At 52.6% G+C, this 27,189-nt stretch overlaps 1 protein-coding gene and 1 pseudogene across 14 annotated transcripts in view; both read right to left on the reverse strand.

Annotated features, from left to right (window-relative positions):
- The window catches only part of RAP1GAP2 (RAP1 GTPase activating protein 2), a 209,488-nt gene that overhangs the window by 53,075 nt on the left and 129,224 nt on the right, over window positions 1-27,189 (reverse strand). For 9 of the 14 annotated variants that reach the window (XR_008425155.2, XM_053911455.1, XM_045198990.3 and 6 more), the window contains 5 exons: window positions 9,674-9,709; window positions 5,050-5,094; window positions 4,265-4,297; window positions 3,704-3,916; window positions 2,417-2,520 (listed from right to left, as the gene is read on the reverse strand). Coding sequence is in view for 13 of the 14 variants with exons in the window: in XM_053911455.1 (XP_053767430.1) it covers window positions 2,417-2,520; window positions 3,704-3,916; window positions 4,265-4,297; window positions 5,050-5,094; window positions 9,674-9,709 (431 nt within the window). In the remaining variant the exon portion in view is untranslated. Of the gene's footprint in view, window positions 1-2,416; window positions 2,521-3,703; window positions 3,917-4,264; window positions 4,298-5,049; window positions 5,095-9,673; window positions 9,710-20,350; window positions 21,450-27,189 lie in introns of those variants that run through there. The other 5 variants (XM_053911457.1, XM_053911456.2, XM_053911459.2 and 2 more) reach the window with 3 other exon arrangements.
- LOC112308425 (high mobility group protein B1 pseudogene) lies at window positions 244-2,410 on the reverse strand (annotated as a pseudogene).

Consider the following 27,189-nt stretch of genomic DNA (forward strand, 5'->3'; position numbering starts at 1 on the left):
GTCAGATCCTGGCGTTTAACTGTTATCTTACTCAAAAACCCTACCCAACCTGGGTCAGATTTTTATTAAGAAAAAAAGTAACTCTTTACAGAGGTTCACCTAGCTCAAAATCCTGTTTGGACATGAGGGTGCAGGTAAGGCTCCCTCAGAAAATTGGCTCCAGTGGTTTAATTAATTCTTCCTTGCCTTGCAAATATGATTTTTAGCCAGGTGAACCTCAGTAAAAAAAAAAAAAAAAAAAAAAAAAAAAAAAAAAAGCTTCCTTTTTTCATTAAAAAAAACCTGTATTTACTTAGAAGCATTCAGAATGTCAACAAAACAGCCACAACCTTTTTTGCCATTAGATTGGTATTCAGTTAACAGAGCAATTATTTCAGCATCAGAGACAACTGAAGATGAAAACCACCATCCTCTATGAATTACTAATCCATGCTGAGCACAAACAAGAGCCTGCTTTGAACCTCCATGCCAAGGCACAGCCCCCCTACCGTACCAGGCAAGGCTTGTGGCTACTGCGAAGACCACCAGGACAGGGCTCTCCGAAGACGCGCTCAGTAATGCATTAACTACACAAAAATAGACACTGTACAGTTTAAAGACAAACCGTACAGTCTCACGTGTCAATTTTTTTCTTTAAAAGGAGTGAGTTGTGAACAGGGGGTTAAATGCTTTATAGACAAGAAAAAACTACACTAGAACCAACTTATTCATCATCTTCTTCATCTTCATCTTCTTCCTCCTCCTCCTCACCTTCCTCCTCTTTCTTCTTTTTCCTGCTTATTTCAGCCTTGACAACTGCCTCCTTTGCCACATCAGGCTTTCCTTTAGCTCGGTCTGCAGCAACATCCTTTCCGGGTTTCTCCTTCGGCATGGCCACCTTCCCTTCACCAGGATGCTGCCCCTGCAGCCGTCACTCCCCATCTCTCCCAGCTGTTTCGCAGCATCACCAGAGGATGGGCCGGGACGCTGTCCTTTGATTTTTGGACGGCACTCAGAACAAAACAAGAAGAAGGCCGAAGGAGGCCTCTTGGGTGCACCAGGATCCTTGAACCACTCCCTTGTTTCCCCTTTAGAAGGGATATGAGTCTTTATTTCTCTTTCATAATGGGCCTTGTCCACCTTTGCCATATATTCAGATTTCCCTTTCTCTTCAGCAGACATGCTGTTCCATCTCTCCGAGCACTTCTAAGAAAACCGAGAAGCTGACTGAAGCATCTGGGTGCTTCTTCTCCTGCTCCTCTCGACAAGTTCGCACAGAGAACGCCTGCAATGACATTCTGCCTTCGGCTTCTGAAGATCTCCTCAGCCTGTGTTTAATCATTTTTTTTTCCTGCCACCTGGCCCCATGAGTCCTGGGACAAGAAGAGGCAAGGGAAGAGGTGGCACATGCCCAGGGCCACCACCGTGCCCTCCACCCCCATTCTGTAGGCCTCACCAAAGGAGAAGCTCTGCCCAAAATGGGGGCTGGCTCCTCCTACAGCCGCCATTCCAGAGCTAAATCGCTTCCTTCCTTAATAAAAAGCAAACCGAGACCAAATGGGTGCTACCAACTTCCTGGTACCACCCCACCTCTCCCATAGCAGGGCTGTGTCCCGCTCTCCTCCCATAGTTATCTCAAAATTTGGGCAGAAAAAAAATGTTATATTCTTTTCCAAATACCTTCAAGGACTTCCAATTCGATTCAACCAATAGAGACTGGGAGCTGGACAGGTTCACAGCACTCGGCACTCGGCCTTGACACCGGGGACAGGCGGGAATAACACACAGACCCTGTGCTCCCACAGCATCCTGTGCATGGCACCAAAATAATGCCTGTGACACATACTGAAATCCCATTTTCCTCTCCCACTAGACCGTAAGCCTGTAGAGAAGAGGGACCACAGCTCAGCCATCACTACAGCCCAAGCACCTATCCCAGCTCCTGGTACAAAGAGGTTCTACAAGACAAGGGAGTCGAGCCAAACAGAGACCGGTTCCAGTTCCTGCCCATGAGGACGCCATCATTCAGAGAGGTCCCCAGCTTAGCTGCGAATCGGCGCACCTGTTGTGACCATCATTCCATCTTGGGAAACAGACGCTTTGGGATTTATATTTCCCGTCTGGACGCACGCCGCATGCAGTGTTCTGGCAAACCCTCTCCCAGGATGATTTGGCATTGTGTCTCCGCATAATGAGCCATCCCTATTTTTTCTCCCCACCTTCCTTACCGCCAGAGACAGGCAGGTGAGGATACGTTCTACGGGACCTTGAGACCTGGATCAGTCAGCTGGCATAACACCCAGTCCCCCTGCCTGGCAACTCCAACACTGCCCGGTCTGTTCCCCCCCTCCCCCGCACACCCAGACAGGACTGGTCAGACTGGTGTTTCTGGGTGTCCGCCATGAGGGGTGTGGCTTCCACAGCACAGCAGCCCCACCTGAGAATAATCCGAAGGTACTCAATGCCCTCCGCCTCCTCGCACTTGATGGACAGGAGCAAGTTCCCCAAACTGCTGCCAGTACAGTAAAAGTTTAGATGATCCTGGAAATAGAAATCAGGTGTTAGCAGGGAGGAGGGGGACCTTCCAGGGATGGCCCCCAAAATCACCTCCTTCACCAGGAGTGAGAAGCCCACAGCACGTAGGAAGAGAAGAATCCCACAGCGGTGGCTGCTACAGATGCGGAGGGAGAGGTGGAAGAAGGGAGAGAGGAGGACCCCACCACCAAGTCCACGGGCCGTCTGTGCCAGGCACTGGGCTAAGGACCCGTTATCCACTGTCTCCTTAAACCCAGACCAGAACTTCATGGGGGAGAGAGGCCCACCACCCCCGCTTCACAGGTGGAGAAAACATGTTCAGGGAGATAAAGTAATTATCCAGGGTCGCACTACTGGTAGGTGACAGATCCAGGGTTCAAACCCACACCCGTCTTGACTGAAGCTCAAGTTCTTCACACAAGACACTGAGTCCACTTCCGCCCTCCCAGGGAGCAGCCCCTGCCAGTTCAGACTATCTGTGAGAATAAAACTAGGAGGAGCCCTGCCACCTCCACCCACGTGGAGCAGGGAGATCTCTGGACAGTGGGTCTCCCCCTGGCTCAGGGGGTCCACCCAGACCTGCTGTATCAGGCCAGGGGCCCTGGAGTCTACATTTTAACAATGCAGGGGGCGGGAGTGGAGTGTCCCACTCCACCTCCTCCCTGTGAGACCCAGCAAAGCTGACTTAGGCTGGAGACTTCCAGAATCTGCCCTCAGGACTTCTAGAACCTGGCAAGTCTGAAGGGCAGAATATATTTAAAGAAATGTAACTGTTGCTGCTAAGCAATCAGAAGCTCACAGCACATCATCCAATACAAGCCCCGGGGGAGCGGCCTGAACGAGGGCATGAGAGATTTGTACTGTTTAGACGGAAACAGAGACTCTGAGGTGTGAGAACATATTTTTTCCTTCCACCCTCCTTCAGCCCCCAAACAGTACCCATTCCATCTCCTCCGAGAACATTTGCTGGGGGTGGTCCCCACAAGGACCCATCACACTGCGCCTTCCAGACTTCTGCAAACCCAGGAGCAGAGCCAATCAGGCCTCCCCAGGGAGGACAGAGAGTAGCAACATAGAAGGGACAGGACAGGAGGGTACAGAGAGGGGCGGGTGGCACTGGAGAGGGACACTGGGCTCCCCATGCAGACCCCCTCTGGTGCTGTTTTCACCCAGGGCCCCTCGGCCTCACCTGCCCTAGGAAGTGTCTGCGGTAGGCCCTGGCTTCACTCTTGCACTCGAGCTTGTAGCCAAAGGTGCTGGGGCTGAAGCTGTCCTCGTCTTCCTCCTCGCAGACGCTGCTGCCCAGGGAGGTCGGCGTGCCCACGTTCTCTGGGTCCTCGATCCAGTAGCCCCCAAACTGGGGCAGGACGACCAGGGGGTATGGGCCTCCCTTCCCCACAATCTGGAGGCGAAGGGAGAGTCTGGCACTGCAGCCTGCCCTGGGTCTGCAGGGGCAGGGAAGGGGCACCGGGGGGTGGGATCCCCCACATCTGAGACTCTCCATGGAGGGTACCCCCATACATGAGGCCAAAGGCAATCACATGAACCCCTCCTATGAGCCCCACAAGAGCTCCAACCTCAGCACTCCCAATGTACCCCCAGAGAAAAAGCTGAAGTCACACAGGGACAAGGCTTCAGGCTACAGGTCCCAGTCCTAAGGCTCTCTCCCCCATGAGGCAGGGCAGGGACCCCATCATCACCATCAGCTCCCCCAACCCTGCTCCAGAGACAGGATCCAGGGACCTCCTACCTCGTCGATGCTAGGATACGGGATATAGTCATCCTACAAGACAAACAAACATGCCACCGTTAGTCCCGCAGTGCCCAAGAAGAGTGACCACTGTTTCCATCGGCACACCCAGGTCTGGGGAGCAGGTGTGCTGGGGGGCCTGGCAGGCTGCACTAGGGCTTTGGGAGCAGCAGCGGGAAGAACACCAGATGGATGAACAGCCTAGAGGCAGCTCCGGGCTCGGGCTTCTCGTGAGTTCATTCCCAAACTGACAGAACCTGAGTTCAAAGCAGCCAGCGGAAGATGCAGCACATAGAGGAAGGAAGATGCAGTACACGGAGGCGCTGAACTTCACCCCGCGCTGACCCTCCTAGCTTCTCACCCTAGGAGGTTCCCACAGGAAGCTGGCCCTGGTCCCACCCAGCACCCCCTCCAGGCAAGGGGGCCGACCTCCAAGTGATCCACTGCGCCCCTGGGCCTCAGACAGGGAACCTGAAGCTGAGAGCTGACACTGCTGGAGCCTGGAGCAGGAGCCTGGGCCCTAAACGCCGTGTGTGGTTCGCTCACAGGAGCGGAGTGGAGGAGCCAGCCCTTCGCCCCCCCCCCAAAGTCTCACCCTGGCCTACTCTGAAGCTGCCCACTGTACCCTAGTCAACAAAGCTGAGGCCACTTAAGTGGCTCTTGGTGAAAATCAGAGTTAGATGGTATAAGATGGGACCCCAGCATACTGGCTGCTCCCCCTGCCTTCCTCTCACATGGCCCCCTCACTGGGCCCACCTGGCTGCCACCTCCCCCACCCAGCCCACCTTGTTCTTCGGGGGTCCCGGCTTCTGCTCTTCAAGCTTGATCCCCTGCAGAAACAAGGAAAAGAGGATCCATAGAAAAGCAAGGGCCACAAAACAGAGATCAAACAGAGTTCCTTAGAAGCACCTGCCTTAGCTGGGGGTTAGTAATAACAACAGCAAGGACTGTTATGCGCTGGGCGCTTACACATCACACACCTTGTCACACGCAGACCTCACAGCGGCCCAGGTGAGGCAGCAGGGCAAGAGGGGAAGAGCATGGACCCAGCCAGACCACCGGGGTTCGAATCCCAACACTGTCACTTGGGACCTTATGACCCTGGGCAAGTCACAAAACCCCTCTGTGGCTCAGTGCTCCCATCTGTAAAATGGGAACAACAATGGCACCTACTATAGTGGTGAAGGATCAATGTGGATAACATGTTAAGTAAGCCCCTGGAAGAGTGACTGGTATATAGTAAAAGCTGTGACTTATTATTGTCACCAGGTCGGCAGTGTTCTCATCATGGTGCTGAAATAGCTCCCGTGACTCTCAGAGGGTGAGGTGAGGGGCAGAATGGGAACCACCTCTTTGGAGGTCAGAGCCAGCACTCGGGACCTCATGCCACACCAGCTGCACCCCACCCCGGTGGGACGTGCCACAGGTGGCAGGCAGGTGGCCTGGGCATGGTCCTCATTCTGCCACTGTCCTGCTATTAGTGACCCTAGATAGCCTTGAGCCTTTTGCAGCCTTTACAGCTTCATGGCAAAATGAGGGCTCTAGTGCCCGTCCTCCCACCTGCCAGATGCATGGCTGCAAGGACCGCACTCCATGCGGAGCCCGGACCAGACAAGCTCCCGGCAGGCATCAGGAGGACTCGGTGCTGGGGAGCAGGGCCTCGGCCTGCAGTCCCGCAGGCAAGTTCCGACTTAACTGGGTTTTGTGGGCAGAGAGGACACGGTGTTCCCACAGTTACATGTTAATTTATAAATCCCACAAGGGTATGAGATGGTGGAACAAGTGGGAGAAACAGGTCCCCTCCGGGGAAGAGAGAGAGCGGGAGCAGTCGCTGCCTACTCATGTAACACAGGGGACTTGAACTTGCCACGGCGCACCCCTCTGTCGTCTCCTTTGAAGCCCTCAGCACCTCTCTACAAATGAGAAAACCGAGGCCCAGGGAGGAATTTGCTTGCCTAATGTCACACAGCTAGCGAGTGGCAGAGCCTGGATGTGAGGCTGGGCCACCTGTCCCCCAATCGCGTGACCAAATCCCGTAGCCGGCGGAGAGCAGGGCCCCTGCTCCCCGGGGGGACCTAGACCTCGGCTTCTCCGGACTTCTCTGAGCTGAGTCACCCCAAAGTGCTAGTCAGGTGGGCGTGGGAGGGCCCCTCCCACTGGACAGGTGCTCCTCTCCCCACAGGGAGAAAGCCACCTGGGTGGGCCAGCAGACTCTGTCCGGGCAGGTAAACTGGGTGGATGGGGAAGGGGGTGATGTCAGAGGTCTGTTTTGTTTGTCCTGCATTAGTCATTCCAGCCTGGGAACAGCCCCTGGGCAGGAAAACAAGGGCCTCCTGTCCCCTCCCCTCCCCCATGACAGGGCCAAGGCCCTCTCCCCTACTCGGTCTGTCATCCTTTGCCCATAGGTATTGTCATTATCTCTCCTCCCCCTGCCATGAAGAAATTGAGGCTCAGAGAGGTACAATGACTTGACCGAGGTCACTCAGCTAGAGAGTCAGGGTCAGAACCCAGAAGGGAAGGGTGCACTTGGCCCCTGTTGCCTCACAAAGACTGTGCCCTTCTTTGAATTCCTAGACTCTAGAGCTGGGGTCAGGAGTTTCACTCCTCAACTTCAGCTCCTCACAAATCACAGAGCGCCCTGGGCACTGGACCGCTAAGGCTCGGTCTCCACAATGGCAGCATGAGGACGGAGGGCACCCACACGCAAGGATGGAGTCGGGCTGTGCCACCGGCTCTGTCTCCACCGGTTCCCATGTATGAGTTCCCTACACACAGAGGAGCTGGGAGCCGTGGGCCCTCCAAGACTGGGGCCCAGTGTCACAGAGCAGGGACCTGAACACCGGGAAGTCTGATTTAACTCCCAGCAGCCTCAGCAGACGTGGAATCAGCAAGCCACCCAGGCTATCAGCAGCCATGAAGACCCAGAGGGAGCAAAACACCAGACTCCTGCCCTGGAGGGGCTCCCAATCTACTTAGGAAGTCGAGCTGAGCAGCCTCAAAACAACAGAATAACACAAGGCCGGTCCAACAGGGCTGAATTACGCGCTCAAACAGAGAAGCAGGGTGGTCCACTGGGGGCAGGGTGGTGGTGGCAAGGGTTGGGTGGCAGTGGAGAAACCAGGGAGGAGGCAGGGTGAGCTGCCAAACCCCCGCCAGCTTCCCAGAGTGCCACGATTCCATGGGCTGCGGGTGAGAAATCCCAGCTTTGCTCCAGGGGACGGAGCACTTCATCATCCTCAGTTTCTGGCCACTCGCCGCCAAGGCGCATGCCATGCCTGTTTCCACACCCTGGCTGTAAGTTCCCTGCGCGCCTGTAGATACACATGAAGTTAGTCTGTAGTCTGCACTCTGCTGGGCACGGAGGAGGATCTTAGTAACCTGCTCATGGTAACGACACAACCACTAACATTTTCCCCTGAAACAGTCCCTCCCCTTGCGTATCCTTAAGGAGATTTCGCTCTCCCACAGCAGCAGCCCCCAGGAGCTCCACCTGCATCTCAGAATGGCAGCGGGCGCCCTACCTGCCTCACTTCCTAGAGCTTCGAGACCATTCCTATAGAATCTTCCTTCCTTGAGCCTGGAGCATCTACTTCAGGTAAAAGGCACGATATAACGACTAAGCCTCCTGGCTCTGAAGCTACTTACTAGTCATGAGCCCCTGAGTACTTAATATCTCCATGCCTCAGTTTCCTCACTCGTGAAATGGGGATGATGATGATAATAACAATGTACCTACTTCCTGGGAGCCTTGTCAAGAAGAAATGAGATAACACCTGTCAATCTCTGACCCCAGACTAGTGCTTAAAATACATGGGCTATTATCAGTGCGTTCTTCCCACTCTTTCTACCTGTGTCAGTGAAACCTTCTGGTCCTCTCCCCCAACTCCCTAGGGCATCGCCAGGTCTTACCTGTGAGCCCTGACCCCTTGGTGATGAGAAATTACAAAGGCCCCCCAAATCCACACTGAACACTGATTTCTAAGCAGTGCCTACCAGGTGTTTACACATATTATCATCTCACTTCATCCCAGCAACAAGTGGGTACTTTTATTCTTACTTATTTACAGAAGATAGATACTGGGATTTGTTACAAGAAATGCATATTTTGGTCTTCATCCCATTCCTGGCACAGACCCCTGAAACCCTGGGAACTCCCTAAGCAGTGAGAGCGATGAGAGCATTTGGCAGCACTTCTGTTACAATTGCGGGCCTTTTGTCCTTCCTTCCTGCAACTGCTCCCGAGCCATCAAGGTGAAAGGAGTGTTATTCATGAGTTTGTGTTAATGAGGTGACTTTGGAGACTTTCCTAAGGATGGGAGCAGGTTCAGGGGACCCAACCACAACTAAAGGGCTGGAACTTTCAGTCCCACCCACCCCCAACCTCCGGGAGGGGAGAGAAGCCAGAGGTTGAAACAACCACTGAGTCGTGCCTAAGTAATGAAGCCTCCATAAAACCCACAAGGATGGGGTTAGGAGAGTTTCTGGGGTTGGTGAGCACGTGGAGACTCGGGGAGAGTGGGGCACTCAGAGGGCAGGGAAGCTCTGAGCCCTTCCCACACCCCTACCCTCTGCATCTCTCCCATCTGTCTGTTCCTGAGTTGTATCCATTTAAAATAAACCAGTAATCTAGTAAGTAAACTGTTTCCCTGAGTTCTGTGAGCCACTCTAGGAATTAATTGAACAGCAGAAGGGGGGTCATGGGAACCTCCAATGTATAGCCGGTGGGTCAGAAGCACAGGTGACAACCTGGGCATGTGACCAGCTTCTGAAGTGGAGGCAGCCTGTGGGCAGAGCCGTCACCCTGTGGGACTGGACACTAACTCCAGGTAGAAGGTGTCCTCAGCGTTGAGGGGAATGGTGGGACACCCGGCTGGTGTTGCAGAATTGTCTCGTGGGGTGGGGAAAAACAGCCACTCATTTGGTGTCAGAGTGAGGTGAGACTAGTGTTGTGAGCAGACAACACACAGGAGCTAGAGGCTCAGACAGGGAAAGGAATTCGGCAAGCTGGTGTTAGATGCAGAATTTGAACTCAGGTCTGCCTCTCACCCACAGCTCTGCCTCCCAGACACAAGATCAGTCTCCCAAGAAGGGGCTTTTTTTTCCAGGCTTTCTTTCCAACCCATTCTAGGAACCTTGCTCAAGTCCTCCTCACAACCGTGGGGTTGACAGCACCCATCTGCTCTGCTGGGGTTCTGCTTTTTCTCTTCTCCCGGTTCTTCAGGCAGGAGCTGCCCCAGACCCTCGGTGCCACTCAGCACAGAAATGGCCTCAGGTTGTCCAGGCCACGGGCACTGTGAGTCCTTTCTCCTCTGCCTCCCCGTGCAAGGCCCCACGTTCTGCCCGTGGGTTCAGCCGGGGTGGTGCCCTCCCCACCCTAGGGTTCGGCTCCCCCACTTTGGGGATGCTCACCTGCATTTTCTCCAGCATCTCGAAGAACTCCGCTGACTGAAAGACACAAAAGGACAAGAAAAATGGGGCGTCAGCCCGGGGGCCTGCTGAGAAGGCCACCTCCCCGACAGCCTGCAAGCTTACTTAACCCGGGGTTTCCCCGGAAACAAAACATATTGGGACCAAGAGAGAAGGTCATTGAAGGTCGCAGAGCTGGAGGGCCAGAACACCCCACACAACAAAATCAAAAATAAGACACAGGGGCCAGCGAACAACCTCAGGCAGAGCAGCCGCTCCTCTCTGTCAGAAGAGAGGAGCCCGTGGAGCCTCTGAAAATCCAAGTTCCCCAAAACGCCTGTCCGGCCTGGCAGCCGGCCTCCAGCAGGATGGTGTTTGGGATGTTTTCAACCCAGCAGGGGAGCCAAGATGTCCACCACGGGTGCTTTTCCAACTGCTTGGCCAACAGAGCCCTCCGTCTCCTTATACGAAACCTCACTTAGCTCTCTAATACATAAAGACAGCGAGCCCTGGCTGCGGGGCTCAGTTGGTTGGAGCGTCATTCACCAAAGGGCTGCAGGTTCGGCCCCTGGTCAGGATGCACGCAGGAGGCAGCCAGTCCCTATTTCTCTCTCTTATCAATGTTTCTCTCTCCCCTTCCCCCTCTCTCTAAAGTCAATGGAAGCATGCCCCTGGGTGAGGATGGATAGAGAGACGAACAGGTAGATAAAATGAAAGCAGCGCCACTCTGGCCAGGGCAGCGGCGGGGGCTGGAGCCCTGCAATGTGGTCTCTGCCTGCCCGTCGGGTGCTGAGCTCACGAAGCCAGGTCTGAAGCCATTGAGCGGCAGCCTCCCAGAGCCTGGATGGGTTATTTTAAAAATTTAAAACTCCATAAATCCAAATCTTTAACCGACTTTGGTGCTACCTTTATAAACTCCAGGGAGGACAAAAAGAGGGGAAAGGAAGTGGAATGAAGGGGTGAGAAGCTCCATGGTTCCCTCTGAAGTTTCACCGCTTCTCACCCTGTGGTAACAGCCACACCTTCACTGCCCACATCTGGGCCCTGGTAAGCTGTGAGTGCAGTGTGCCCAGAACAGACAGTCCCCAGAAAAATAGGAAAGAACAAAAAGCAGTGATAAGGAAGACTAAGTATGCCCTTGTCACTTCTTTATGCAGAGGGAGAGCATCCAAATGCCTTCCTCTGCGGGCATCAATGGCAGAGCTACCTAGAGCCCCTGCTGCCCTCAGAATCCTCAGAAGAGAACCTCTGTGGTAGGGACCCTTGGAGCGAGACACTGCCCTCCTGCCAGCTCCATGTGACCCCTCCTGGGCTGATGCTGACCTGTCAGAGACAGCATCTCTGACCCACCAGCTGGTCAGGTCCCAGGGTCGGAACCCCCACATGTGAACGTACAGGACTGACAAGCGAGGGGCACCCACATGAAGCGTCCTTGACCAGAAGCAGCCACAGAACACCCAGCTCCCAAATGTGTCCTTCCCGCAGGCTCTGGCCGTTCCTACCAACCCCAGTCTCCAAGAGACTAAGCTTACTAGGCATAAAGAACCTACATAAACCAGTAAGCATAGAAAGATGAGTAGAAAGAGGATAGGGGGCAAAAACATCAACATTTTAAATACACAGACCTCTGCCCCAGAAATTCCACTTCTGGGAATCTATACTATAAACACAGTTACACATGTATGCAAAGACACGTACAACAACATGTTCTTTGCGGCATTGTCTGTAACAGTAAAAAAATTGAAACAAATTGGGGGGGGTGGAGGGATGGGGAGAAAAGGCACACAACTGTAATTGAATAACAAAAAAAAATTTTGTTTTAAATTGAAACAATTTACATGTCAATCTGCAGGAAATTGGTTAGAATAAAATACGAATACCATGAATGACTATGTGTCAATAAATTAGGTAAATGAATTGGACAATTCTTAGCAATATAAAAAACTACCAAAACTGACTCAGGAAGAAATAGAAAATCTAAAAAGATGTACAATTTTTTTAAAAAGAGATTGAGTTAGTAATCAAAAAAATGACCCACAAAGAAAAGCCCAGTCCTGATGGTTTCAGCTGTGAACTCTACTATTTAAAGAAGAGTTAATACTAATTCCTCACAAACATTCCCCAAAGTAGAAGAGAAAACACCTCCCAACTTACTCTATGATGCCAGTTTACCCTGACACCAAAACCATTACAAGAGAAAACTACAGACCAATACAGCTTATGAATGTAGATGCAAAAAATCTCAACAAAATACTAGCAAATGGAATCCAGCAACATATAAAAAAACAATTATACGTCATAACCAGCTGGGATTTATCCCAGTAATGCAAGGTTGGTTTAACAAACAAAAGTCAATGAATGTAATATACCACAGAATAGAATAAAAATTAAAATCACATTATCATTTCAACAGACAGAGAGAAAGCATTTTGACAAAATCCAAAACTCTTCCTTGATTAAAAAAAAAAAAAAACACTCAACAAACTAGGAACAGAAGGGAAGTTCCACAACATGATAAAGTACACCGACAAAAAACCCCACAGCTAACATCATACTTAATAATGAAAGACTGAACACTATGTCCGTAAAGTAAGGAATGAGACAAGGATATCCACTTACCCCACTTTTATTTAACATTGCACTTGAGGTTCTAACCGGAGCAGTTAGGCAAGAAAACTATATGAAAGGCATCCCAATTTGGAAAGGAAAAGGTGAAACTGTAATAGTGGAAAATTATAACAGGGAATTGTGACCCACCCACCTTTCTTTTGACAATTGATTCTGTAAGTGCAGACTCTGACTAATATGTACCTTGTAGATAATCAGCATGTTTGTATAGGAATCCTAGGAACTAACTTTAAAAGATACAGATTCCAACCTTCAGGTATCCCAGCTCTGGGAGCTTTGCTGACCTTCACCAGTGGAGTCAGGATGACGTGGAGCCGCAATGACGTGAATCCACAATGAGCTGAAGCCGGGGTGATGCACACGAGACCACCACTTGCCTTACTGGAAAGGACTGGGCTGGTCTGCACGTAGAGAACTTTTCAACCCCCTCCCTCCTTATAAAAACCTCTGCCTGCACTAAGAGGCGGAGATGGGTTTGAGACGTGAGTCCCCCACCTTCCCAGAAGATGGGCTTTGAGATGTGAGTCCCCCATCTTCCAGGTGGTCAGCACCTGAAAATAAACCACTTTCCATCAGCACCTGCCTCCCAAGTATTGGCTTTCATAGCAGCAGGCAGTCAGACCCGCTTTGGGCTACAAAACTATTTTTATTTACAGATGACATGATTTTGTATATAGAAAAATCCTAAGGAATTTGCTAAAAAAACCGTTTAGGACCAACGTCAATGAGTTCAGCAAGGCTGCGTGGTGCAACAATCAACTGCATTCTTATACACTGTTAATGAACAACCCAATTACAACTACAACAGCATCAAAGAGCATGGAACACACGGGTGTAAATTTAACAAAAGAAGTGTGAAACTCATACTCTGAGAAGTACAGAACGTGGATGAGAGAAATTAAACAGGTTCTAAATAAATGGAAATGCCTGCCATGGCCACGATCAGAGCCAGTACGGTTAAGGCGGTGCACTGTCCAGCACACCTACAGAGCCAGTGCGGTCTCTAGCGCGACCCCGCTAGGTCCTTTCTAGAAAGTGAAAAGCTGGTCCTGAAATTGACATGGAGACTCGTGGGGCCCCGAATACCCAACCATGTTTGAAAAAGAAGAACAAACATGGAGCGCTCACACTTCCCAATTTCAAAGCTGACTACAAAGCAAAATTAATCAAGACAGTGTGATACTGATACGAGAATAGACATACGGATCAATGGAATAGTAGTTAGAGTCCAGAAATAAATCCATGTATTTAAGGCAATCAATTTTCAACAAGGGTGACAAGACTGTGCAAAAGGGTCTTTTCAATAAATTATGCTGCAAAAACTGGATACTCACATACGTCACATAAAAAAATTAAGTGAACATGTTAAGAGGTAAAATTTAAAAATTCTCAGAAGAAAACATAGGAGTAAATCTTTGTGACCTTGCATTTGGCCATGGACTCTTAGATATGATACCCAAAACACAAGCAATAAAAGAAAAATAAATAAATTAGACTTGGCCAAAATTAAAAACATTTGTACTTCAATAACCACTATTAAGAAAGTGAAAAGACAACCCACAGAATAGGAGAAAATATTTGCAAATCATATATCTGATAAGGGGCTTGTATCTAGAATATATAACAAATTCTTATAACTCAGCCCTGGCTGGGTTGCTCGGTTGGTCAGAGCATCATCCCATACACCAAAAAGGTTTCAGGTTTGACCCACACCTCACCCCCCTGCCCCATCAGGGTGCACATGGGGGGGCAACCTATCACATGTCCTGAACAAAGATGCTCCAGGGCCTCGGGGCTGGCACAGGGGGTGAGATGCAAGGGAAAGAGCTGTGATCCGGCCTCAGCCCTGAGTGATGCCCTGCATGGCCAATTCCTGCAGGGACAGTGCCCAGGACCAGGGACCGGCTGGTGGCAGCCGGGCCTCAGTGGGGCTGGCTCCACTCCTCGGTAACTGGCTGAACATTCCAAGGGGACAGTTCTAGCCTTGGCAAAGAGCAAGTCCCCTCCACCTAGCAGCAGGGTGACTCAGGCCAGCCTGGAACAGCGGCCCGGCTGCTCAGACCCACCCTGGTCCACACCCCCTGAAATTGCTGCCACAGTAAAGGGCACACAGCAGGCACTCCATAAATGCCCACTGAACTCAATGGTGTTTGTCCCACAGGCCCTTTAGGACACAGTGAAGCCCTGCCTGGGGCATCTTTAGGAAGGGGATCCCCCTCCATCAAGAAGCCAGGTACTGGATTGTTACAAAGAAATGTAATCCGGCCTCCTCATCAGTAGCGGCCTCCACGCAGCTATCTAATTTATTATTAGCCGCAGCTGTTGCCACGCAAATCAGAACCACGGCCAGCATCGCCCCATGGGCGTTGCTCCAACAGCCAGTCAAATAGGCTGTGAAATATTAACACAGCGCTACAGCACTCAGCCAGGGAAATTGCAGGCTGGGCCCTAGGGTTCGGTTCAGATTCAACCCCTACCCTCCCCACCCCCCAATATAGAAACCGCCTGGTCTTCCCTGGGAAGGGCAAAGCAAGTCCTTGGCAGGGGGAGAATGCTGAAGGAGGCCTGAGGGAGCAGAAGTGAACAGGAACTGCAAGGCCAGTCTTAAGAAATCCTCCCGATGCCCCTACTTGCTCTGGCTGGCACTGGCCCCCTGCCCAGACAGGGAAGAAGTGGCAGCAATGCCATGTTACAGTAGAGGAGGACCACCGCCACCCCGCTCACCACCCTGTGCCCTTCCCATGGCAGGCGCTGCCTGGCCTGCCTCCCTCTGGTCCACAGCAGCTCTCCCCACAGACATGCCCTGCAGACGGGCTGCCACCTGTTCTTTCCTCCTGCTGCTCCCAGCCCAGGAGGCCCCCACCAGTTCACTCCTCACTCCCCTCTCCTCCTCTCTCACTTTAATTGAAGTGACACCCAACTGCTACCCACCCACTGTCCACTGGGTTCCTTCTGGGGAACCTGCCCTAGCTCTGGGCTCCTCCCCTCCCCTACTGGAGGTGGGGGTATGTTTATGTGTGACACCTCCTGCCCAGGGGTGCCACACACCCACTGCTCACAGCGTTGTCTGAGTGACTGCGCCTTGGAGCAGGGATAACGGTGCCGACGCGATAATGTGAGCCGGTCTGCAGAGCCTGGCATGGCACCCAACACAGAACACGTTCACACACAGCAGTGAGGGCCTTCTGGCCCTGTCCACCTGACTCCAGGACACACACAAGGGAGGGGCAAAGGCATGTCAGCAGCAACAAGAAACACTAACACAGACCAGGGTGGAGGACAAGGTGTTTCCCACCCCACACAGCCCCAGGAAAATAGGGTGGAGGTATGGGCTGCACAGCACTGTGGGGAGGAGGCAAACGGGGGTCAGAGCAAGTTTCTCGTCCCCACGGAGAAAGAAGACATCGTGAAAGAAAAGGATTTCCGGAGAGTTCTGTGTAGAGTTTTGGAAAGTTGAGGAAGCGAGACACAACACATTCCCCGTTGGGAGCCACATCCGTTATGTCTCACGGCTGCCTCACCCGGCACACACCATGCTCCCCGGGCTCCAGCGCTGACTCGTAACCGCGTCCTCAGGACAGCAGGATGAGGGCAGCTGGCCACCGGCCCGGCTGCCCAGGCCCTCAGAAGAGATTGGAGCTGTTCATCAGAACACAAGGTCCCAAAGACAGGGCTTCCTTATTTTGCTCATTGCTGTATCCCTGGGCCTAGAACCACATGGTAAATAGTAGATACTCAAGAAACATTTGCTTAATGAATGAATGAATACTCTGCCCAGCAAGACAGAGATGTAGCAGGGAGTAGAGGCTGAGTCCTAGGCCTGGGAGTCAGGGTTGAGCAGGCCTATGTCCCTGCTAGCATGCACTGTCTGTTCTCTGGGAACAGACTGTCCCCCTCGGCCTGAACAGCCACCCCTATCCCCAACAGGTACTCCAGTGATGAGCTGTATTCAGACACAGGCCTGTTCCAACCAAGCCTCTCCCCCCTCCCCCATCCCACCTTCATGCTCCTCTTCCCCTCCCTCAGCCTTCCCTCCCACCAGCTCCCACCGAGCATAGCTCCTCTGCAGCCAGAGTCCTTCGGAGGCACTGCTCCAGGGACATCAAGTTGGGCCAGGAGCCTGCAAGGCCCTGATACCTGTGGCAACGGTGATGCAACAGGATCACCTACAGGGCTTGTTAAAACACAGGTTCTGGTGGTGCCGATACTCCTGGTCCAGGGACCACACTTTGAGGACCACTAACCTACAGAATTAATTGTGTTTAGTGTGCAGGTGGTGTGTGGAAGGGACCAATCAGGCCAGAGCAGAGACGGAGCAGCATGAGGAAGAATGGAAGGATGGCTGGGTTTTTGTGAGACATCTTAACAATTAGGCAGACTTATGTTTAAATCTCTAAGGCAGGATTCTAAAATGCAAATTACTACAGGTACCAGGCAAGTAACATAAAAGAACGAAGGAATAACAAGCAAAAAGATTAATACAATTATCAAAAATCTCCTAACAACAAAGGGTGCTGGAAAAACTGGATATCCGTGTGCAGAAGAATGAAGCTGGACCCCTACACTTCCCACCATATGCAAAAAGTACCTTAAAATGAAGTAACAACCTAACACTAAGAGCTAAAAGTATAAAACTCTTAGAGGACAGCATAGGGGTAAATCTTCATGACCTTAGATGTGGCAATGGATTCCTAGATATGACGGCATAGGAAACAAACAACAATAATAACTAAATTGGACTTCATCAAAAATTAAAACATTTGTGCTGTAACAGGTGTTGCTGTGAATGTGGAAAAACTGGGATCCCCATGCGTTGCTGGTGGGAGTGTAAAATGGGGCAGCTGCCGTGGAAAACAACTTGGTTCCTCAGTAAGTTTAACACAGAGTTGCCACATCACCCAGCAATTCCACTTCTAGGTAAGTACGCAAAAGAACCAAAAATTGGTACTCCAACAAACACCTGCACAGAAATGTTGTCCACTTGTGCACTGAGAGGCAGCACTATGCACAACAGCCAAAAGGTGGACACATAGCGAAAGTCCATCAACAGGTGGGTAAACTGCGGCGTAGCCACGAAATGGAGTATCATTCAATCATAAAGAAGGATGGAGCCCTGATACTCGCCACATGTGAACGGGTCTCAGAAACACCACGCTGGCCCTGGCTGGTGTGGCTCAGTGGATTGAGCACCGGCCTGCAAATCAAAGGGTCTCCAGTCTGATTCCCAGTCAGGGCACATGCCTGGATTGTGGGCCAGGTCCCCAGTAGGGGACACTGGAGAGGCAACCACACACTGACATTCTCTCCCTCTCTTTCTCCCTCCCTTCCCCTCTCTAAAAATAAATAAATAAAATCTTTTAAAAAAAAATCATGCTGAAGTGAAAGATACAAAAAGGTTATAAACAGGGTGGGGCAAAAGTAGGTTTACAGTTATTCGCATGGAAAATAATACAATAGTTAATACATAATGATACGGGAATCAACTCTGTGCTTCGCATACTCACAACTGCAAACCTACCATATTTTGCCGTGTATAATGAGCACCCACATTTTTGGCCCAAACTTTCAGGAAAAAATCTTTCATTTAAATTTTGTAATTCAATTTTTTATTTATTTATACTTCGAAACAAAACCAATTATCATATTCCAGGGTGTTATTTTGCATACAGATATTGCTTTCTAAAGTTACATTTTTAATGCATAAGCATAAACAAAAGAATTAAAAACATTTATACAGATATAGAATTAGTACTACCCAAGTATAATGAGCATTCTTATTTTTCCCTCAAAAATTGGGGCAAAAAAAAGTGTGCATTATGCCCAGGAAAATACAGTACTTTCCCCCACCCTGTATAGATGATTCCATTTCTATAAAATACCCTGAAAAGGTAAATCCACGGAGAGAGAAGGCAGATTACTGGTTGCCAGCAGCTGGGAGGAGGGGAGAATGAAGACCAGTTGATTAACGGGGCTTTACTGAAAGGGAATAAAAATATTTCTGAACTAGATAGAGGTGATGGTTGTGCAGATTGTCAGTGCACTAGATGCCACTGAATTGTTCACTTTAAAATGATTAATTTTATGTTCTGTGCACTTCACCACCGCCACCACAACAGAAAAGAGTGGGGCAGCAAAACAACGGTGAAGGGAAGAGCACGCGCCCCTTCCAAAGGGGAGCCGCTGCTTCTCTGAGGCCAGGCTGCAGGCAGAAACGGTTTTCACCTTCTCCAGATAAGCCAGAAATCCAAATTTGAGTGTGAACTCTCCCAATTCTTATACATTGATAACCGATGCAAGTTTCTAAACATCTCTATATGGACCCAATGAAATACATCTACAAGCCAAATCAGCCTGAAAGACACAAGCCCCAAGCTCAACTCTTTTCAATAGGGAGCCACTGAATGTCCCTGAGCTAAAAAATGGAATGACAGAGGCAAAGTTTTAGGAAGCTCCAAGGTATCCTCTGTTGGGTACCATGGTGTGCCAGGCTCTGGGCACTGAATCAGGTACTTCACGGATGCCTCCCCATACTTAAGCCCCCCAAGAGCCCAGGGAGGGGGAGTAGAGAGCAACTTGCTGGCTGTGAACACAGTAAAGGCAGAAGCCAGATTCAAGTCCAATCTGAGTGCGCCAGCTCCACATCTCACACGCGTCTCTGATAGGCATCTCAGACTTAACAAAGCCCAAGAGAACGCTCCCTAACTTTTTCTCTTAAACACCTTCCTCCACCCCAGCCCGTCTCCCCATCCTCCACCCACCCTGACACTCAAGACAAAACCCCAGGGGTCTTTACCCCTCTTTCCCCACGTCCAACCCACCTGCAAGTCTACATACTTCCTAAGTCTGAGCCCTTCTCAGCAGCTCCCCTGCCCCCACCATCTCCCACTGTCCCTCATGGGGACCATGTGGCAGCCCCAGCTCTGGGCTCCCGGCCTCCATACTAATACCTCCCTAATCAACTACCCATACAACAGCCATGTGGTCTTTACAAAAGATAAATCAAGTGACATCGGTCCCCAGCTCAAAACCCTCCAGTGTGCCACTCCACACCCCTGCCAACGTCCAGAGGGCTCAGGCCATTTCTGTTTGGTGACAGGGACACCAGGATCTCCCCTGGCCTTGAGCCAGTGGTGACACAGCCTGAGATTGGGGGACTCCTTGGTCCAACCCCCGAACAAGTGCCGAATCATGCCCCCACTCACCCCTCACCTGTCATTCTCAGCTCCCCCAGAGAAAGGAGGACAACACAGCCATAGTGGGGAAGAAAGGGAAGGACAGAACCCACTGCCGGCTGCGGCAGGCAGGTCCATGAATGGGGACGAGCCCAGCCAGCCTGGGCTCCCATGCTCACCGGGAGGGGCACAAAGGGCCTGGGGGAGCTGAAACAAGGGACCACAGAGCCTCCTGGCACAATCTTGCTTGGCAAAAACGTACACTGACGCTCCAGGCCAGCCAGGAACGCCACGCACACCACCTCCAACTGTCACACTAACCACACAGCTCTGAGGCTGTGAGACAGGACCAGGGTCTCCTTCCAGGGCCATCCTGGGCACCAGGCATCCCAGGCACAAAGGGGAGAGGGGCCGGTGCCACAGGGTGGCCTGACCAGCTCCAAGTGTTTGCAGCCAGAGGGCAGGAAGCCCAGCTATGGAGTCCCTCCCGCTCTGGCCCTGGCACCCCCACCTGCAGCACAGCCTGCACCTGGCATCAGGTCCCCTCAGGCCCTGGCACAGCACCAGGAAGCCTTGTCAGAGGAGCACAGAGGTGACCCTGGCCCAGTCCTGTGCCAGGACCCCACCTTGGCTCTCCGGGCCATGGAGGAAAGGCCCTGGTCCCGACTCTGTGCCGCAGCCTCCCTCAGCCCCTCCACACACAGGCTCCCTGCACCTAATGTCTGTTCCTCCTTCCCTGAGTGACAGGCAGCTTCCATGTCCCATGGCAGGCCAACAGCCGCCAGGGCCTCCCTGCCAGGGACACAGGAGGGGCTCTGACTCCACCCCCATGCACCCCTCACCTCCAGACAGGCACTCCTCCACAGCCCGAGACACTCACCAAAAGGTTCTTTAAGAAATCCATCATCTTCCACCAGCGTCTGTCCCCTGAAGCTGGGGGCCCGCCGCCTGCCTGAGCACCACTGTAGGTGTGGCGGCTGCTGCTGCTGACGTTGAACAACTTCCTCAAGATCAAACAAGGAACTGTAGGATTTGGGTGTCCGCCCGGAGCGGTTATGCCACATTGACAAGCCCTGACCTTTGACCCCTCCTTGGCCAGCGTTGTTTTTCTGGGGAGCCCAGGGCTGGTGCAGTCACTACACGTTGTATGTTACAAGGCAAAACGTCCCTCCAGGGGAAGAGGCACTGTGCCAGCAGGTGGTAAGAGGAGACTCCTTTGGGAGCAGAGGACAACGAGGGTGCAGAAGTTATTCCTGCCCTTCGTCCTTATCTTGAATGAGTTCCCGACACTACTGGCCTGTGATGTGGATGGAGGCAGGCCTGGGCCACAGGACAGCAGCGACAGCACGAGGCCTGGAGAAGACCCAGTGCCCGCGTGCTGTGGGACTCACTGCAGGCCCCCCAGCTTGGGGCCTCAGTTTCCCATCTGTGAACGGGGGCGCGCTACGTGTAAGGAAAGTAAAAACAAATTACTAAAAGAAGGAAAGCCGGGGCCTGCATGTTTAAAGGCATTCAGGGGAACCTCACAGACCTAACCCTACTCAAAGGTTCGGAGAAACAGCCAAGAGTACGAACTGGCTCCTTTTCAGGTGAAGCTTGGGGCGGGGGGCCGGGCACAGAGCTACAGCGAGCTGTTTCTTTCACAAACAGCCGGGTTTTGTTTTTTAATCATTGCATGTATTACTTTGGTTTAATTTTGTTTAATGTGCTTTATAAAAGAGAGCATTCCTCATGCCCTGTGGCCATCCTACAAGAAAAATTAAAAATCAACAAAGTGAATGGCTTGGGGAGGCTCACACAGCACCTCCGGCTCAGGGCCCAGAGGTCACTGGAGACACGTGGAGTGGAGTGTGGAGACTGAGGGGCCAGGCCCTGAGCTCAGCCCAGGGCTCACCTGGGTCTCAGGGGCTCTTTCCACCACGAATGAATACACCACACGCTCTCAGCCCTGTTCCAGCTTTGGGATGAGAGCAATATGCCAGACTCAGAAGGAAAAACATAGGAATTTTTAAATTTCTCAAAAAAAAAAAAAAAAAAAAAGGCCATGTGGTATGGCAGAAAACAGCCCCGGCTTCACATGCAGCAAACGTGGTTTTAACTGATGGCTCTGCTGCTTCCCAGCTGTAACCCACGGTAACCAGCTGTGCAGGCTGGTGACACAGCCTCTGAGCCTTAGTTTTCACCCCTGAAAAATGGGAGACCTGACCCACTTTGCAAGGTAGCTGTAGGACAGGGCGTGGTTATGTGGTGTGCCCAGTGGAGGGCGAGACACAAATACCCTTCATAAATGGCAACTGTGATGACTGTCACTGCTCCCTCCCAGCTCCAGCTCCATGCTCGCTTTTCCCACCTTGGCCCCCGACAGTGTAGAAAGTGCCACACCGCCCGGGAAGCCCACCTTGTCTCTGCTGTCCCTCCTCTGGCCCGGCCTGCCACAGCACACAGCCCACCCTCCCTCTCCACACAGCGCCGTCCTGCTCCTGCTCAAGTTCCAGGAACCCCAACAGCATCTCAGGAAAACAGAGAGGTCAGGAAATGTCCCCATCCACCGGGGAGGGCACACCTCAATTAAGTCAGAGAAGGCCTTGGCATGGGCCCATCCTTGGGGGCTTGAAGTGACACTGGAGGTCAGAGGAGTTGAGGAAGGAAGGGACAGAGTTCTAGGATGTGAACTGGGCCGTCTCACACACTTGGAGCGGCTGTGAGCTAGAAGGATGGCTGCAGAGAAGCCCAGCAACATCCCTGCCAACTCTTCACATTCCGAGAGGAAAGACCACATTGGGAGAAGGGATGCAGTCAAGGGGTACGCGGTCCAGGGGAGGGCATGTCCTGAATGAGCCCTTCTCTCAAGATAAGGCTCGTGCATCCTCAGCACCCTCCCTGACTCCTCCCACACCTGCTCTGGCTCACCTGCCTGCCTGCTCAGAGCCAGTGAGTCATTTGGCAGAGCCCCCTCCACACCCTGCCACACCCACTCCCTCAGCCGGCTCCCCCAGAACGCCACTTCCAGAGTACTTCTGCAGCCAGCTTGGCCACAGTGCCCCAGGGCCCAGGAAGCCTTGCGGTCCAAGCCCCTGCCTCCGTGCAGGAATGCATTCAGAGGCAGTGAGGAGGGGAAGAGATGGGAAACTAACTTACTGACCTGCTCTGGGCCAGGCACTGGCTTGGAGCTGGGGACCCAATAAACACCAGTCTCATGCCCTCTCCTGCTACCCATTCCCCTTTATTTGGTTGACTCCTGTAGGCCTTAGCTTGGAAATCACCTCCTCTGGGAAGCCTTCCTGGCCTCCACCTCTCTCCCCAGGTTACATTCCCATACATGCCCTATCAAATCATGTACAATCTCTTCACATTGTCATTTCTTGTTTGTCTATTTCCCCCACTTACCTGTCACCTCAGCTCCTGGCACATAGGAACTCAGTAAATACTTGCTGAATGAATAACTGACTGAAGGAACTGACTGGCATCTAACACTAAGACGTTCAGGGACCTAAATAATTACAACCCAATAAAAGAGGAGCCATAATGGGAGTAGGCCAGCGCCTGCAGGGACACATGGAGGGACACATGTGCTGCAAAGGAAGACTTTCCGGAAGACGGTTACTCTCCCATTTTGCAGATCAGGACACAGAGGGTGCAAGACAGTCAAGCCCTGCTGGAAGGAGCAGAGCGGGAAAGTGAAGTCCGTGTCCAGGCCCAGAAGGCTTTCCTGGTACTTCCTGTCGGACCCTGATGAGGATCCAGACGGGGAGGAGGAGGGGAATGAGGCTCGGAGAAGTGGCCCGCTTAAGGTCACACAGCCCCTTAATAGCAGAGCCAAGTGTCTGGGTGAAAAGGAGGATGAGTTAGAGAGAATGGAGGGCACAGGGGGAAAGGGTGGGGAGAGAAGATGGCATTTGCCTGTGTAAAACTCAGGGGGCAGGAAGGACACTCAGTGGGGAGGCCCACGGGCCCTGGCGGCAGTGGTAGCAGGACCAGGGACTGGCGCCCTCGGGCGTGGGCAGGCAGGCCCGCAGGCCAGGGACGTGAGCCCGCAGACAGCCAAGCACAAAAGAAGGAGCGAGGCCCTGGGAGACAAACGGCTGTCTGGAGAGGCGAACTGCCCACTTCCCACTGGCGGCGGGGATGGTGCAGCAAGGCTAAGGTCTGAGCAGAGTTCCCCTCTGACAAATTAGCCCCTTGCCTCAGAACGAGACCTCTCCTCCTCCTCCTCCTCCTCCACCAGAAAACCCAATATTAAAATCGCCCAATGGCAATAACTGAATTATAAAGTCCGCTGCCTGAAGCGAGTCCCCAGGATCAGCAGGGTTTCCTTCCTCGCCGGTAATTTTTCAGCAGCAGCTGAGCCCCAGTGAAAAGACCGTGGGACTGGGAGTCAGACAGGCCACAATCCCAGCCCGGCCCCTAGCCCCCATCTGGCTGTGCTCGGCATCTGTAAAGTTACCATGACAATTCCTCACCTTCCCAGGTGCTGCTGACTGTGAAATGAGATGACAAACGTGGATGCACCTAACACAGGACAGTGGTTGGTAGCAAAGGTCTGCCGACTCTGTCGAAGTTATGGAATGTCACGTGGGAGTAACTGGTGCCGATTGAGCTCTCCCTACGCGGGCCGGGCCCTTAGCTCAGTGCTTGGCTGCATGTGCTCCTGTATCTACTCCTCACGACCACTTGAGAGGCAGTGGCCACTATCCTCCCTCCCCACTCTGCGGCTGTGGAAGCCGAGGCTGAGAGTGAAAGAACTAGGTCAACAGACAGCATCAGAGACGCCAACAGTCCGCTTCCAGCATCAACGTTTCAAACAAGCACACCAGTGGGAGCTGGGTCTGCCCTTCCGATGGGCTGGCTGACACACATGAAGCAGGATGCTCAGGGCCCAAATCCCACCCACCCCCAGTGTCCTTCTGAAAGCCCTCAGCCCGAGTTCCCACGCACTTGACTTGGTTTGTGTGCACAAGACAGTCTGCGCTGGGTCAAAGGCTAGGACTGGCTGATCTGCCCTCTAGACTGAAAACCCCTGGCAGGCAGAAGCTACGTCCGCACACACCCGAGTTGTTCACGCACCAAATTTCATCCAGTCTTAAAGGACATCCACTGTGAGGTACACACTATGTGAGATACCACTACACCAATTACAAACTACAGCAAGCAATTACTAGGGAAATGCAACCTGACTTCAGAGATGTTCAATGAGAAGGAAGAAAGTGTATTACAAGCCAGGAAAACCAGGAGTAGACACTCTGTAATTATCTGTACTCAGTAATTATTTCCTGGGGTAGTAGAAAGAACGTTGAACTTGACATCACAAGCCTCTAGTTCGTGTCTCACCAGCTGGCTCAGAGGAGGACTGCATTTACCTAAGACTCAATTTTCTCATCTATGAAGTGGGAAAATAATTTTTCTCTTCCAGGCTGGCTGTGAGAACCATAAGAGCTCACGAAAGTGTTTTTTATAAAGTGTAGAGCGCTGGAGCAACCTGAAGCACAAACAGGATGAAGGTGACTTTGGACAATGGGCACCATCGGTGGTCCTGGGTGAGGCCAGGAGACCCTGTGGGGATTGCAATCCAGCCCCACTCTCTATGGAACAACTGGGGTTCCTGCTTCCAAGTTGTCCCTTCCTTAGAACAAGGGCGTGACACTTGTCCCTAGCCCAGCACTGGTTAAGGAATCACGGTGTCAACACCGTGGAGGCTCTGCAAGCCAGGCTTTGGGGTACCAGTTGGCAGAGCTTCTGGTTCTGGTCCCCTTTGTGGCCTGAAACTTCCAGTCTCCTCACCAAAGTTGGGCTCGGCTTCAAGTCTGAAACAGTGTGGGGGAACCATAAAATAGCTCTGTAAATCTCATCAGGTTACTGAAACAAGCCTACAGGCCTGCAACAGGGGGAACTGGAGGTTCAGGCGCTCAGGAGAGCAACAGCCTAGACAGAGGCTCGGAGGCAGGAGAGGGCAGAGGGGCCGGTTTGGCTTTAGTCTCACCAGTGCTTGTGCTTATGGCCCAGGCAAGAGGCCCAGGCCCCCCGCGTGTGGCTGTCCTGAAGCACAGAAGCTAACGGCAGTGTTAGTCTCCAGGAAATCTCTGCTTCCCTCTGAGCCTCCTCGTCCCTGAAATGCTGTTATGTGCTCCAAAACTGTCCTCTCTCCTCACTGGCGCTGGCAGGTGGGGGTCTGGCTGAGTGTCAGAGGCGTAGCACCTTCCTTCAATCACCTGGGTGGTCTTTGTTCCCCAGACAAGGTTCCTGCACAAACCAGGGCACAGTCCAAGTTAACTGCCCCAGGACACACCCTCCCCTCTCCCTTCTCTCCTCCCCTCCACCCTGCCCACCTTCCTGCTGGCTGCCTGAGAGGGGAAACTGCAGCCAGGCCCAGCAGCCTGGACTCTGGGCTTGTAGCTGGGGCAGCAGAAGCCTTCTGAGCCCCACCACCATCTCTCCACCACGCCCTCCACCAGGTCAGTGTTAGGAGCAGACACTGTGGACCCTGGTACCAATCGGCCTCCTCCCCCTGACCCTGGCTTTGACTTGAGCCTGGGTGAGAGAAGAGAGGCTGAAGATGCTCCCTCGAGAGAAACTATCACAGAGCAGCGGTGGAACCTGTGCCCATCCCAGCCGCCCTTGCTCCCCTGCTCAATGCTCCCGCCATCTCCCCCTGCCTGTGGGGGTGTCCCTGCCCCAGGCGAAGTCTAGCATCATCTCAGGGAACAAGAATAGGCCCAGCAACCACTCGAGAGGATGTCCTCATGCTGCCAGTCACTCGGCTATGACCAGAGCTTGGTTCACCGATGTCCAAAATAAAGGCCCACGCCGTTCTCACTCCCCAGCACCCCCCAGGGCTTTTTGGGGACAACTCAGTGAATGGAAGGACGCAACCTCACACTATTTCTAAAGTAGGAGGCACCATACACCAAGCTATATGCCACATACCAAAACACCTTCTCGACAGGCCCCTCCTACCTCCATGCCCCAGTTTCCGCACCCATTACAGGGTATGCAGGCGGCTGCTCCGCCTTCCTCTCCACTGGGGCTGAGCTGTCACCCCAGACAGACCACTGGGTACCCTATGACCAGCCACAGCTGCTGACTGCCCAGCGCTTGGCTGCTCCAGCCCCTGCCCCCTCCTGCCTCCAGCGGCATAGCCTCTGCTCTGAGGTGAAGAAGGAAACAAAGCTTCCCCCGCGCCGCGCACCCCCACCATGCCCACACCAGCACTGTGACAAAAGCAAGGTTTAGAGATTATCTAAACCAGAATTTCGGTTATCTGGGCTCTTCCGGTTAACGCCTCCGGCATCCAGAACAACAGATGACTGGGACTTCGCTGGAGCCGGTCCCTTGCTGGCCACATAGCAGGTTCTCGTCAGGTGTACTGGACTGAGAACGGAATCAATCAATCAATCAATGCAGGTTTTGTGCTGCAGGGCTTGGCTGAGCAAATGGGCAAGAAAGTCCTAGGAAACTAGTCACTTTGGGGGCCTGTGCTCCCTGCGGCCCTGAGGGATGCCAGCCCACCCCGGCTCTGGCGGCCCCTGAAAGACCCCAACCTTCTCTTCCCCAGGGAGACAGCAGGAGGAAGGCTGCAGGGCGTTTTGTTTGGGGCTGACCTGCAGGAAGGGAACGCCTGCACATCACATGCTCTCTGCTGTCCCCATCTTCCCGCTAATGGTTACCTAAATAAATGCTTTGGTCCCCCGTGACTCTATCAGTCGGTCCCCATGCTCCAACAGC

The sequence above is a fragment of the Desmodus rotundus genome, chromosome 9 (genome assembly GCF_022682495.2).
Source record: "Desmodus rotundus isolate HL8 chromosome 9, HLdesRot8A.1, whole genome shotgun sequence".
Taxonomy (NCBI): domain Eukaryota; kingdom Metazoa; phylum Chordata; class Mammalia; order Chiroptera; family Phyllostomidae; genus Desmodus; species Desmodus rotundus.